This window comes from Microcaecilia unicolor, chromosome 12 (assembly GCF_901765095.1).
Source record: "Microcaecilia unicolor chromosome 12, aMicUni1.1, whole genome shotgun sequence".
Lineage (NCBI taxonomy): Eukaryota > Metazoa > Chordata > Amphibia > Gymnophiona > Siphonopidae > Microcaecilia > Microcaecilia unicolor.
Genome location: NC_044042.1, coordinates 1335123 through 1349509, shown reverse-complemented (window position 1 = coordinate 1349509; position 14387 = coordinate 1335123). Strand labels below are relative to the sequence as shown.

The 14387-nt window shown below is 44.1% G+C and overlaps 1 protein-coding gene across 1 annotated transcript in view; it reads right to left on the bottom strand.

Annotated features, from left to right (window-relative positions):
• PSMA5 (proteasome subunit alpha 5) overlaps positions 1-10318 on the bottom strand; it is a 33786-nt gene extending 23468 nt beyond the window's left edge. The window contains exons 1-2 of the mRNA XM_030221628.1: positions 10211-10318; positions 6832-6898 (exon numbers count right to left, since the gene is read on the bottom strand). Coding sequence (XP_030077488.1) covers positions 6832-6898; positions 10211-10239 — 96 coding nt within the window. The 5' untranslated portion in view covers positions 10240-10318. The remainder of the gene's footprint in view (positions 1-6831; positions 6899-10210) is intronic.
• Positions 10319-14387: the final 4069 nt, after the last annotated feature.

The following is a 14387-nucleotide window of genomic DNA, read 5'->3' as shown; positions in this document are numbered from 1 at the left end:
CAGCAAAGGTACAATATCTAATGGGGGGGGGGGGGAGGAAATGCATGTCCCCCCTGTCCATCCCTTCCCCCACCCTCCCCCCGAACAGCTGGTTATGCTTTGACTTTAATCGCAATTAAAATTTTAAATCAAAATGCAGCCCTACTTTCAAGTATTTAAACATTTGTATCATATCTCCCCTGTCCCTTCTTTCCTCTATGGCAGTGTTTCCGAAGTTCAGCCCTGGAGTACCCCCTGTTAGTCAGGTTTTCAGGATATCCATAATGAATATGCATGTACTTGATTTGCATACACTGACTTCATTATATGCAAATCTCTTTCATGTATATTCATTGAGGATATCCTGAAAACCTGACTAGCAAGGGGTACTCCAGGACCGGGCTTGGGAAACACTGCTCTATGGTATATATATTCAGGTCTTCCAGTATAGAAAGTTGCACAGGGACAGAAATCTAACCCCTCCCCACCTGTACCCATAACATTCAGAAGTACTTTTTTTTTTTTTTGAGTGTTAATTAAAATACAAAGACAAACGTGTGCCACTGACAAATGAGTGAGGGGATCATTCCTCCCATTTCACAGTTCCCTCTCTTCCACTACATCTCCAATTTCTCAACCCATCCTGCCTAAGATCCCTCTACTCTTCCATATTCCCCTCCTCAGTTTCAAGTACCAATGGCCAAAATCTTTCCCCCTAAAGAGATCAAAGAAATTGGGCACAAATAGTAGAAAGTAACATTTCTATCAAAGTTTTAAAAATGAAAAACTATAAAAATGTCACAAAATTGCTACAAAATTTGTAAGTTCTTAAGACATCTGCTAATAGTACTGTTTTTCTAGCAGCTTGGAGAAGCTCAAAACTGAATCCTGTCCACAGCGCCTAATCGTCCCCGAGTATTCAAGTTCCTGTCAGGTAAACCTTAATTTGCTGTTCGTCTCCACAGGGAGAAGGAGCAGCAACTACAGAAAGAGATCAGTCACTTTTCTGCATGCTCAATTCATTTAGGCAGGATTGCTTGGAAAGCAAACAAGGCCTGACATGGGGCATGAAAAGGTAGACGGGGAAATAGCATGCGTAGTTTCAAAAGATCCTGTGCAAGAGAAATAGGTATGATTCCAGTTGCAACAAATTGTAGACATTATCTCCCAGGTGCAGGCACAGTAACTTTCAATGCTTTTGAATAAGCTTTGGTACACATCCACACAGACCACCACCATCACCATGATAACCGACAGCCAGTGCTCTCCATCCTTCTTCACCTCAGGAAAACACGCCACGCTTCTCTCAACTCTCCACCCACTCCATGACGAAGTGCAGTTCGGGACTCATCAGCACTGGCACACAAGTGCCTGCAGCTCCCGCAATTGCTGAGGATCCACCATGCTGCCGCACGTGATACACAATGTGCAGTCTTTCCCTCTCGCACTGCTCTGCCTCCTTACGCATGCCTGCGTTCCCAACGTCCAAGGGCCCGCGAGACAAGCCGAACTGAGGGGAAGAGTGAACACACTACTTCACTGATCTCGCAGCCTGGGGCAAAGTTATCCAAACACTCTTGTGCGTGCCCAAAGGGGTGGAGTCACAACATTTGGTGGTAGGTGAGAGTGAGGTTGGCAAACACGTCCACGGAAATCCCGCAAACTTGGAGGGGATTCCCATAGCAGTACCGCAGCCCTGCAGGGGGCTCCCATGGAAACCCCACTTCCCTGCAGGTCTCTATTCCAGTCTCTTCTCATATGTCTTTTGACACAAGACCCATTCCATTTTTGTCGCCTTCCTCTAGACTGCTTCAAGTCTTTGTCCCTTTCTCTCCTCTCCCTCTCCTCTCCCCCCCCCCCCCCCCCCCCCCCCCCCCAGTGTCTCCATTTTCTTTACTCATTTTAATATCAGGGTGGGTTAGCAGAATCTGAATTCTTAATCTTCTGGTATATACATCCATCAAAGTACCTATACCGAACTCTTATTCTCTTTCCTGTCAAGCATGTTCACCTGAGAGGACGTTTTGATTTGGTTTCAGAAGATTAACGACAACTTAGCTTCTTTGTGGAGGAATTATTTTTTTATCTGTTAATTTTCTTTCCTTTCGTCCTAAGCCCAGTTCAGAATCTGTAGATTTTCGCCCATCTACCAGCAGATGGAAACATAGAATAGCCTGCCCTATAAGGGCACCAAGAGGCATATTTTCAAAGCACTTAGCCTTCCAAAGTTGCATAGAAGCCTATGGAACTTTGGAAGGCTAAGTGCTTTGAAAACGAGCCCCCAAGTAACCTAGGTTTTTGGTATTTCAAGTGACAAAACAGTGGAGACAATTAACATGTTTCTTATGTATACTGAAACAAAACAAAATTACAAATTTCCTTTAGAGCAAACAAAAACAAAAAAGCACTATGTGGAAACTACCACTCAAACACAGAAGGTTGCAAACATGAGAAACTGCACTCTTCAAAAAAAAAAAAAAATCATTCAAATAACAGACGAACTTAAAGAATAGCAGATCACTCAGACTGACTCTGGTCAGATAGGACTATAGGTACGAAAATTAAGGGAGAAAAAAATCATTTCTCCTTCCTTGTTCTTAACAGACCAATCCAGAACTTGTGGGATGTAGCAAAGACGTCCTTAAGGTGGATGGGAAGCCGAAATCCCTGCCCAAATAACCTCAGTCCCAAATGCAGTCTCTGTTCCCCTTCAGTCACATCCAATCTATGTTGTTTGGCAAAGTGTGAAAGGACAACCATGTTCCAACTTTACAATATCCACCGGGGAGGGGATCCAAGATGGCGATGGTGTGATTTGCGTCGGCAGGTGTGCCTGCTTACACTGCTCTAGCGATCTTCACTGAAAGCGTCTTACCCATCCTTGTGATGGGAAAGAGAAGGGGTAAAGTCAGGGAAGTTCCCTCGGTCCCTGGCGGGACACCGCAGCTTCTGCAGACGACGCTGGAGCGGTTCGCAGTAGTACCCGGCTCGGAGAAGGTTTCTGCTCCTGCTGCTGGAGCCAACGCATCGACGTCGGCCAACAGTATAAACGGGGCTTCTCTAAGCCCTGTGATACGTGCAGCGCCCCCTCAACCAGGAACAGAGAGTTTCCAGGCAAGTCCTGTAACTTCAACCCCATATGGACAATGGAGCGTTCAGGGAGGGAATTTGCTGGTAACTGGGACAAACACTGGAAGTTTGAGTGGACAAGAGATGACATCGGCTCACACAGCAATGTCTGGAACTGTGAGTATCTTGGAACAAGCTACAAAAGCACCTCTTCCCGGTATTATAATGGGGAAAATTGAAAAACCGGCTGTAGTGACATTAGAGTCACTTTGGGACCTGAACTCCACAACCTTCTCTGCATTACAAACTTTAATATCAAAAAATACTGAGACAATTAAAGTCTTGGCAGAGTCAGCATTAGCACAGATACAAGTTAACGAAACCCAAGCTGCTGAGATAAAAGTTCTCTCTGAAAAACTGGGTAAAATGGAGTTGGTGGAGCAAACTTTGATTAAAGAAAAGAACTTTGCTTTGAGGCACATGGAGTTTCTGGAAAATCAAACTAAAAGACTCAATTTACGATTTATAAACTTTCCTAGATCACCATTGATTTCACCAATCCAAATGGTAAAGAAATACCTAGTTGATATTCTGGGAATGCCCGACAATTCATTGCCGCCAATTACACGTGCTTTTTACCTACAAGTTACTGGTAAAATACCAGATAATTTGAACTCTCAGGGTGCAATGAATTTGACAGGCTTCCTAGAATCATCACTAGAAGTGATTACACAAAGAACTACTTTGCTAGTTACATTTGCATTGGAAAACAAAAGAAGTAGGACAAAATCCAAGACCTCACAAATGTGTAACCACGAACGAAGGAGCAAGGCAAAAACAGCGAGGATTTCCAAAATGCAAGAATCTTTATTGTAGTCACAAAGTCAACATGTATTGGACCCAACACGGCCGTGTTTCGGCTTGTGAACCTGCCTCAGGGGTCATCCAAACCTTTCAGCATGTGCCGATACAAATACAGATGAGGTATATTAATGGAATACGATCCTTTGCTAAATCAAACTGCCATGCCTGTGTGGAATTTGAAAAAGTACAGAGAAGAGTGACGAAAATGAAAGGGGATGGGACGACTTCCCTATGAGGAAAGGCTAAAGAGGCTACAGCTCTTCAGCTTGGAGAAGAGATAGCTGAAGTGATTACACGAAGAACTACTTTGCTAGTTACATTTGCATTGGAGATGGATAGGAATGCTGTGCTAAAATTATCTTTGAGTCATTTAGATTCTATGTTTATGGGTTCAAAAATAAAAGTGTTTCCAGACCTATCAAGGGAATCACAACAGAGACGTAAAATGTTTCTTTCTTTGCGACCCAGAGTTATTGCGCTGGGGGCTAATTTTCTTTTGAAGTTTCCCTGTATTTGTAGAATAATATTTCAGACAAAACAGTATCAGTTTTTTTTATCCCAAACAATTGGAAAATCTCCTAGTAAGCAGTGAGGATATTTCTGTGCGAGTTTAGGACCATAATGTAACACTGTATAGCAGCTTTGAGTTAACCCTCCGGGCATGATACAAGTCTTGATTTAATGATGGAACATCTGTTTCTTTTCTTTTCTTTTCCTTAAATCTTGGATTGTTTACCTAAATTATGTGGTCGATAGAAAGAATTGATTTTGTGGATTTTTTCTTTTGTTTCATATAATAGTGAATGTTTTGTGTAATATCATTTCAAAATGAATATTATGATTTGTTAAAACTTAAGAAATTAAAAAAAAAAAAATATCCACCGGAATCACTATATGCGACTCTGCCCAAGATGCTGCAACTCCTCAGGTGAAAGGTGCTATCAAAAGTACCAGATTTTTTTTTTTTGTTTTGTTACATTTGTACCCCGCGCTTTCCCCACTCATGGCAGGCTCAATGCGGCTTACATGGGCAATGGAGGGTTAAGTGACTTGCCCAGAGTCACAAGGAGCTGCCTGTGCCGGGAATCAAACTCAGTTCCTCAGTTCCCCAGGACCAAAGTCCACCACCCTAACCACTAGGCCACTCCTCTTTATAAGCTAAAGAAATTATTTCTTTGAGCCAACATGCGACACTAGTCTTAAAGGCCGTTTACCCTGTTTGATACCTCCAAAAAGAAGAGTCAGCTTATCGAACTTCTGGAATTTCTTACTTCCATGTACTTAAAGAGGCTACGGCTCTTCAGCTTGGAGAAGAGATAGCTGAGGGTAGGTATGATAGAGCTCTATAAAATAATGAGTGGAGAGGAACAGGTAGAGGCGAATCATAAGAGCCTAAGAGTAGCCATACTGGGTCAGACCAATGGTCCATCTAGCCCAGTATTCTGTTTTCCAGTGACCAAGCCAGGTCACAAATACCTGGCAGAAACCCAAATCATGACAACACTCCATACTACAAACCCCAGGGCAAGCAGTTGCTTCCCATCTCAGTCTCAATAGCAGACTATGGACTTTTCCTCCAGGAATTTGTCCAAACCTTTTTAAAACCCAGATGTGCTGACCGCTGTTACCACCTCCTCCGGCAAAGAGTTCCAGAGCTTATAACCATTTGTTGAGTGAAAGAATATTTCCTCCTATTTGTTTTAAAAGTATTTCCATGTAACTTCCTCGAGTGTCCCCTATTCTTTGTACTTTTGGAACAAGTAAAAAAATCACTTGTTTACTCTTTCCAAAAATACCAGGACCAGGGGGCACACAATGAAGCAGCAAGACACATTGCTTTACTATCTGCAGAGCTGCCTCAAACAAGAGGAACAGGTGGCAGACTCCAAAGTATATTTGTTTTCTGGGACTGACATATGTGAGAGAGAGAGAACCTGGATGAAGGCTGAACAAGTACGAGAGAGAGAGACTAGGTGAAGGATGGGGGGGTACTATTAGAAAGACAAACTGCTGGGGACCTGGGCAATGGGGATACATGAAACAGAGACAAATTGCCTCTTTGCTTCACCTCTCAAGGGGGTGCTGCCACACAGCCAACAGCATGCACTGGGAAGGAAGACTATTGGCTTCTGCCAATGATTGAAGAAGCAGCCTAAGGGCCTGATTTACTAACGTTTTCTTGCCCACAGAAACAGAATAGGAAAAGAACCTCCCTCTCCCACCCCCAAAATTTACTATGAACAAAGTTGGAGGGGTGGGAAAGGAGAAGAGAGAGAGTCTCTTAAGTTTCTGGGATGGCTCCTAGATTTAATTCAAATTTTTTGAGGCCTGCTGTACAACTCTTGATTTGTTTTGGGGGTTTTTCCTGGACCCTGCATTAAATTTTAGACCATTTATAAAGTTTCGCTAGATCGTCTCTCATTTTATTCACACCTTCCTGGGTATCTACCCTATTTCAGACAAACCTCTCCTGACAGCCCTTAAAAAAAGAACCAGACCAAGGACCAATCCCTGCAGCACATCACTGGTTATGCCCTATTCCTCAGAGTGAACTCCGCTACCCTCTGTCGCCTTCCAGTTTCGGACTACTTTCATGAAAATGAACCATCAAAGTTACCAGCACATGCATTTGCCACTGGAATGACAGAAAGAAACACTGCACTTTATATATAAATTCAGCACTAAGGAACTGGGAATGATGTGACAGCAAAGACCAGTGCTCAGATAACAGCAGCAGAATGGGACCAAGCAGGTCCAGTGCATCTTTCATAGGCAGACTCCACCTTTTTTGCCCATTGTCAGTTGCACTGAATCTCAGCTTTCACTTTCACACAGTGACGGAGGTTAGAGTTACAATGTGACTCATCTCTCAAGCAAAGCTGTGCAAGGCACACACACAGTTACTGTTAGGTACCATACCTTTATAGCTTCTATGGCATATTCCACCTGGAACAATCTCCCTTCTGGAGAAAAGGTGTTTACACCCCTGCAACAAGAAAACAAATTGCAGCAGCTGAAGAGTAAAACGAAAGGAAAAGACTGGGTATATCTGGGTCACCTTTTCTTAAGGTCAAAAAGCAGCTCAAAAAGAACGAGAATTTCGGCAACTTCTCTCAGCAAGTCAGATCAGACTCAAATTTCTGGGCAAAATCCTTAATGACCAAGAAAGTAACTGAGCAGAACAAATACCTTATTAGCTAATGAATGATTAATAAGGCAAGGTGTCAGGACATAAAGGTAAAATGGTCAGGGATTCGACATACTGCCTTTGTATGATACGACCAAAGAAGTTTACATTTATTATAGGCAGGTACTTACTCTCTTTCTCCCTAGTGGCCTCACAATCTAGTAGTTAGAGAGCTGCATCTTTAAAACATAGATGAAAAGCTCAGTAAGAGAAAACAATAATTGTGAGGCTCATTCTAAATGATTGGAACTTTATTTATGGTCTTGGGTTTCACAACAGCAAGCTCTAAGGTAATCAAAGTGGAGAAACAATAGGTCCTTAGTGCAGAAGAGCTACAGGAGTTGGTAATGCATTTACAAAATCTTATTTCTTCCTCTACTGAAGTATCATCGAAAGACATTTGATAGACTTTTCTTTGCATTTTGGAGCAAACGATTCAATTGTGAAACTTCAAGAACACGATTCTAGATTATTGGCTGTTGAGGTTCCAGAGTCAGTAACTTCTTCTCAAGCTGCTGCTACATCTTTTATTAAGGAGAATTTTCTATTGCATTATGAAGCATGCCCTTCAGGCTAAGAATTAAGAATTTTTAACTTAACCTACCATTCTACTAGAGAAATACAGAACTTTGTAGCTTGCTAATGCATATTCTATGGTTATTTCTAAGATATTTTGTGTTCCCTCTAGATGTTTGACATCTTGAGGACAATCCACTATTTCTGGGCTTAGAAGTATAGAATGTTTTGTACTTTTTGGGGGGATCTTGCCAGGTATTTGTGACCTGGATTGGCTACTGTTAGAAATAGGATGCTGGGCTTGATGGACCTTTGGTCTTTCCCAGTATGGCAATACTTATGTACTTATGCTGCAGATGTTCATCAAATTGCTAAGAGGATCAACTAACCCATCCTCAAAGCCTCAGGTCTTTAATCCTCAAACTGGCCAAGCAAAGGAATTGTATTTGATATTATTTTTGTAATTTGATTCTGTGGTTTGCTAATTTGATTTTATGTGTGTTCACTTGTGCTCCATGCTGGATAAGGCCAGATTAGAAATAATCAATTCAATTAATTTCTCTGTTGTCCCTACAGGGCATACTTTAAAACTTAAATTTAAAAATCTCCCTTTCAGCATCAGGTTCCCTATCCCATGTGTCACACTCAGAGGCCACTGCTAAAATATTTAGCTGAGTCACCTTAAATTGGGGGGGGGGGGGAGGGCAACACTGTTGGCAAAAGAGTATTACGGAAAGGAAAGAGCATTAGCCCAGCTACCAAAAAGCTTTCTTAGATCACAAGACAGTGTCAGAGAAAGTACTTCGATATAATATGTAAACTGTTTGGCTATATTCCACAGAAAAGCAGTATATCAAAGGCATTAAATTCCTTACCCTTAGTTGGGTGAGGGGATTATGGTAGGGGTGGATGACTGATTGGGGGAGAGTTAGAATAGCCAGGGTAGAAGTGGAGAGGTGGCTGATTGGGTGGTTAGAATTACCAGGGTAAGAGGGTAAACTTGTAGGGAGGATGATTGATGGGGGGGGGGGGGGGTTAGGATTATCAGGGTATAAGGGGAAAATTGTGTAGGAGAGTGATGAAGGATAGGTTTACTGGGGTAGGAGGGGAATGAGTGATAAGGAGTTAGGATTCCCGGGGTAGGAGGGAAACATTGTGGGGAGGGGGTTTAGGATTACTGGGATAAAAGAGAAAAGATGGGTGGGATGACTGATCCCGGGGGGTTAGGATTACATAGGGGAATTTCCTTTCCATTCGGGACAGCAGTATGTAATCCTAACCCCCCATCAGTCATCCCACCCATCTTTTCTCTTTTATCCCAGTAATCCTAAACCCCCTCCCCACAATGTTTCCCTCCTACCCCGGGAATCCTAACTCTCCTTATCACTCATTCCCCTCCTACCCCAGTAAACCTATCCCTCATCACTCTCAGAGTGTGTGTGTGTGTGTGTGTGTGTGTGTGTGTGTGTGTGTGTGTGGGGGGGGGGGGGGGTTAGATTACCAGGGTAGGAGAGAGTGGGGGGGGGGGGGGGAATACCGGGGTAGTAGGGGAAAGTTGGGGGGGGGTTGGTATTACTGGGTTAGAGGAGTTACAGTGTGTGGGGGGGGGGGTTGGATTACCAGGGTAGGAGAGAGTGGGTGGGGGGAGAGTAGGGAATGTGTGTGTGTGTGTGTGTGTGTGTGTGTGTGTGGTGGGGGGGGGGGGGGGTTGGATTACCAGGGTAGGAGAGAGTGGGTGGGTGGAGAGTAGGGAATGTTGTGTGTGTGTGTGGGGGGGGGGGGTTGGTATTGCTGGGTTAGAGGAGTTAGAGTGTGTGTGTGTGTGTGTGTGGGGGGGGGGGGGGGGGTTTGGATTACCAGGGTAGGAGAGAGTGGGTGGGGGGAATACCAGGGTAGTAGAGAATGTTGGGGGGGGGGGGTTAGAATTACTGGGTTAGAGGAGTTACAGTGTGTGGGGGGGGGGGGGGGGGGTTGGATTACCAGGGTAGGAGAGAGTGGGTGGGTGGAGAGTAGGGAATGTTGTGTGTGTGTGGGGGGGGGGGGGGGGGGTTGGATTACCAGGGTAGGAGAGAGTGGGTGGGTGGAGAGTAGGGAATGTTGTGTGTGTGTGTGTGTGTGTGTGTGTGTGGGGGGGGGGGGGGGGGGGGGGTTGGTATTGCTGGGTTAGAGGAGTTAGAGTGTGTGTGTGTGTGTGTGTGGGGGGGGGGGGGTTGGATTACCAGGGTAGGAGAGAGTGGGGGGGGGGGAATACCGGGGTAGGAATGGAAAGTTGTGTGGGGGGGGGGGGTTGGTATTACTGGGTTAGAGGAGTTACAGTGTGTGTGTGTGTGTGGGGGGGGGGGGGTTGGATTACCAGGGTAGGAGAGGGTGGGGGGGGGGGAATACCGGGGTAGTAGGGAATGTTGTGTGTGTGTGTGTGTGGGGGGGGGGGGGTTGGATTACCAGGGTAGGAGAGAGTGGGTGGGGGGAATACCGGGGTAGGAATGGAAAGTTGTGTGTGTGTGGGGAGGGGGGGGGTTGGTATTGCTGGGTTAGAGAAGGTACGGTGGGGGGGAGGGGTGAGCCACAGTTGTAATAGTCCGGGTCCCGACTCACCTGTCATACTCGGAACGCGTCAGGAACATGATACGATCGGTCTAGTCGTGACCCAGGCTGCAAAGAGAAACCGACAACGCACTACCGGCCAAACTGCACTGCGCCTGCGTCGAACACACCGCCGCGCCATGGCAAACTCTAGTGCGCTTGCGTAGAACCCACTACGCACAAACGGCAAACGCCACTGCGCTTGTGCTGACAACCCATTGGCTGTCCCGAAGAGGGTGGGCCATAGCTTGCCCTCAGCATTCTGGGAGTTGAAGTTTCTGTCTCTTTTCCGTGTGATGATTCATTGACTACTACTAGGCCCTGCTTTCTTTGCCTAACAATGACGAAGCGGTATTCAACACAAGCAGTGACGTCTGAGGAACTCAAAACCACATGTCTTTAATACATATATCCTTTTTTCCTCCCATTTAGTCTGTGGTATCTGGGTCTGTGAGGCAGCACAAAAAAAAAAAAAATCTAGCAGCACTACAGAGCTCTCAGATTGTGGAGACACAGATTATTTTTAGTATTATTAGTGGAGGAGTGGCCTAGTGGTTAGAGTGGTGGACTTTGGTCCTGGGGAACTGAGTTTGATTCTCACTGCAGGCACAGGCAGCTCCTTGTGACTCTGGGCAAGTCACTTAACCCTCCATTGCCCCAGGTACAAATAAGTACCTGTATATAATATGTGAGCCGCATTGAACCTGCTATGAGTGGGAAAGTGCAGGGTACACATGTAATAAAAATAAATTATTAGCATTTGTATAGCACTACCAGACACACACAGCACTGAACACTCGATAGAAAAAGACAGTCCCTGCTCAAAAGAGCTTACAATCTAAATATGCTTCATTTTTACAGAAATTCGGAGTATGGGAAGAAGGAGCAATTATTCAGGTGTATTACAGCCTTAATGTGAGTTAATTGCTCCTTAATGGGTGTTAAAGGGCAATAATGCACATTACATTATTGGGTAACTGGAAAGCAAAGCCAGTGCTGGGCAGACTTCTATGGTCTACGCCCCGATCGTGACTGAATAGATATGGATGGGCTGGAGTGTAAATTTTAAGGGGCTTTGACGCTAGCTTCAGAACTTTTAGTACAAGAACAGTGTTGGGCAGACTTCTACGGTCTGTGCCCAGAGAATAACATGGACAAATCAAATTCGGGTATAAAGTATCACATACCATGTAAAATTAGTTTATCTTGTTGGGCAGACTGGATGGACCATTTACTATGCTACTATATATGTTAATATTAGGTACCACAGGATACATAATAATTAGTTGCACGCAAATGCTTGCCGAACATCCAGTTTACAGCAGCTTGACCCCATAGTATTAGTACTACAATACTAGTAGGAGCTGCTGGTGCCATTTTCATCCTGGCACTGGGAATCATTCCTACCCTGAGCCCAATACCTCCTAGAATTTGCAAGGTAGGCCCAGAAGGGGGAATGGGGAAAGAAGGAGGGCATTTGGGAGGAATCAGAGTTGGGGAAACCTTTAGGGGGAGTTCAGAATTTGGCTTGTCTAGTCAAAGAGGTGCTTCAGGGGAAGGGAGGAAAGAACTTTGGGGTCTTTTTACTAAGGTGAATTAATGGGTTTCTGTCAGGTACTTGTGGCCTGGATTACCCACTATTGGAAACAGGATGCTGGGTTAGATGAACCATAGGCCTGACCCGATATGCAGACAGCTCGAATACTATACTTCTGGAATGGATATTGAATGACAGCAATCCAAGCAATTTTAAGCTAAGTAGAAGATTAAAAGAGACACGATAGAGGTATATAGGAGTGGAGGAGTGGCCTAGTGGCCTAGTGGTTAGGGTGGTGGACTTTGGTCCTGGGGAAGTGAGGAACTGAGTTCGATTCCCGGCACAGGCAACTCCTTGTGACTCTGGGCAAGTCACTTAACCCTCCATTGCCTGCCGCATTGAGCCTGCCATGAGTGGGAAAGTGCGGGGTACAAATGTAACTAAAATAAATAAATATATAAAATAATGAGTGGAGTGGAACAGGTGGATGTGAAGCATCTGTTCATGCTTTCCAAAAATAATAGGACTAGGGGGCATGCGATGAAACTACAGTGTAGTAAATTTAAAACAAATCAGAGAAAATGTTTCTTCACCCAATGCATAATTAATCTCTGGAATTCATTGCCGGAGAACATGGTGAAGGCGGTTAGCTTGACAGAGTTTTAAAAGGGATTAGACAGTTTCCTAAAGGACAAGTCCATAAACTACTACTAAATGGTTCCAGGAATAGTATGTATAGAATGTTTGTACGTTTGGGAAACTCGCCAGGTGCCCTTGGCCTGGATTGGCCGCTGTCGTGGACAGGATGCTGGGCTCGATGGACCCTTGGTCTTTTCCCAGTGTGGCATTACTTATGTACTTATTCTACGTGTAGGATTGCTAAGAAATTGACATCAGAAGTTTTTTTATGCCAATGATGAACTGGTGAGCCTTGATATGGTATAATACCTTTAAAGGGAGATATCCCTGGAGATATCCCTGAAGCTTTTTGAGGCTTTTTCCTTTCCTGTCAATCTATACACGAAGATTTTTCTTGCTTTGAGAACTTTGTATTTGAACAGCGGTAGGCACTTTTTCAGTTCTCACCTCACTATAGTGTGTAGTTGATTCTTAAGACACCCATTATATTCCTATGGGTGTGTCATGAAACGCCTGGCCACCCGCCTGGGGTTACCCCATGGCCACTTAGAGGGTCTGTCCCTAGCACAGCTCAGGTCCACCTGCAACAGCTGCTTGTGCTGTACATTAGCACCCTCCTCCCACCGACTGGATCCCAACTGCCTCCCGCTCTTAAATTATCCCCAATGATTTCTAGGTTACTGGAGGTCTCACTCTCAGTGGTCCCACAGTTCCCAGAAAGCACTAACAGATCCAACACACAAAACCACTATGATTCTTCATCAGTCCAAACAAAGAAGCAATAAACTGAAAATTGTTTATTGTCTTCAAAATTAACCAGTATAACATAAAAAGTGCAATCAACAAACAATAACAGGTAACTGAAATATGGATAAATGATAACACTAACTAAACATTTGTTTACTTTCTAAAAAGTACCTGGGAGGAACTATAAGAGTCCAGGTTCCTCGCTCCTTGTTTAGTTCACTTAACTGTTTCTTGGGATTATATTGGGGGTGGGGGGGGGGGAATGTTTTTGGTTAGTAGGGAGTGAGCAATCAGAATGTCCTGGCCAGCATGTTGAATGGAGATCTGTGTCTCTGCAATGTCTGATATTGGATCTTTGTAGTAGGCCTTAACATTTTGTTATTAGAGGGGAGGGGATAGGAAGTAAGGGGGGCAGATTATATGTTAAAAGTTTGATGACATATATCTCTTATTATCTTGTAAGTATGCTCACACAATGGAATCTGTATTACTCAAGACAATGTTTCTCTGTACATGTATTGGTTAATTTGTCATCAATAAAAATATTATACCATAAAAAGTACCTGGGAAGATCAGGACATATAGCTTCACACAAGTTATCAAATGTAACTGTTTACAGGGCCTTATCAAGTAGATCCCTCTCTCTTTTCTTCCTGGCTAAGACTGGGGGAAAAGCCAGTAAAATCCCAACACCCTGGATCTCTATTCCAGACTATTGACCCACTCACAAGCTCAACTGCAGGCAAATTGGGACTCAAGTGCAGTGTATGATCCCCTGTGACACCATGACCAGAGAGAGAGAAAATAAATGGCGTTTTCTCTGTGACCTAGATCTTACTTGAGCTAGTAAGGGGTGAGACCTGGGTTACACTGATTTAGTGACAATGGTAGCATGGCAAATGGACACATCTTACCAACTCAGTTCCAACTGACCTGAGGAGTGAAAGAGACATAGGAGCTAATTTTCAAATCATATAAACTTACAAAGTTATATAGGTTGTTATGTAAGTTGTGGTCAATTTGCAGTGTACTGGATTTTGAAGTATTCTGCTCTCTGTTCTATGCCTTTCTTCATTCCAGATATGATTATTGCAATATTGTCTATGCAGGGATTACAAAAACTAACCTTAAAATATTGCAGATGTTACAAAACACAGCCACTCGTATACTCTTTCGCACATCTTTTCATCACATTTCACCACTTCTCTGTCAGCTTCATCGGTTACCCATTGAGTTCAGAATTAGATTTAAAATCCTCACCTTAAC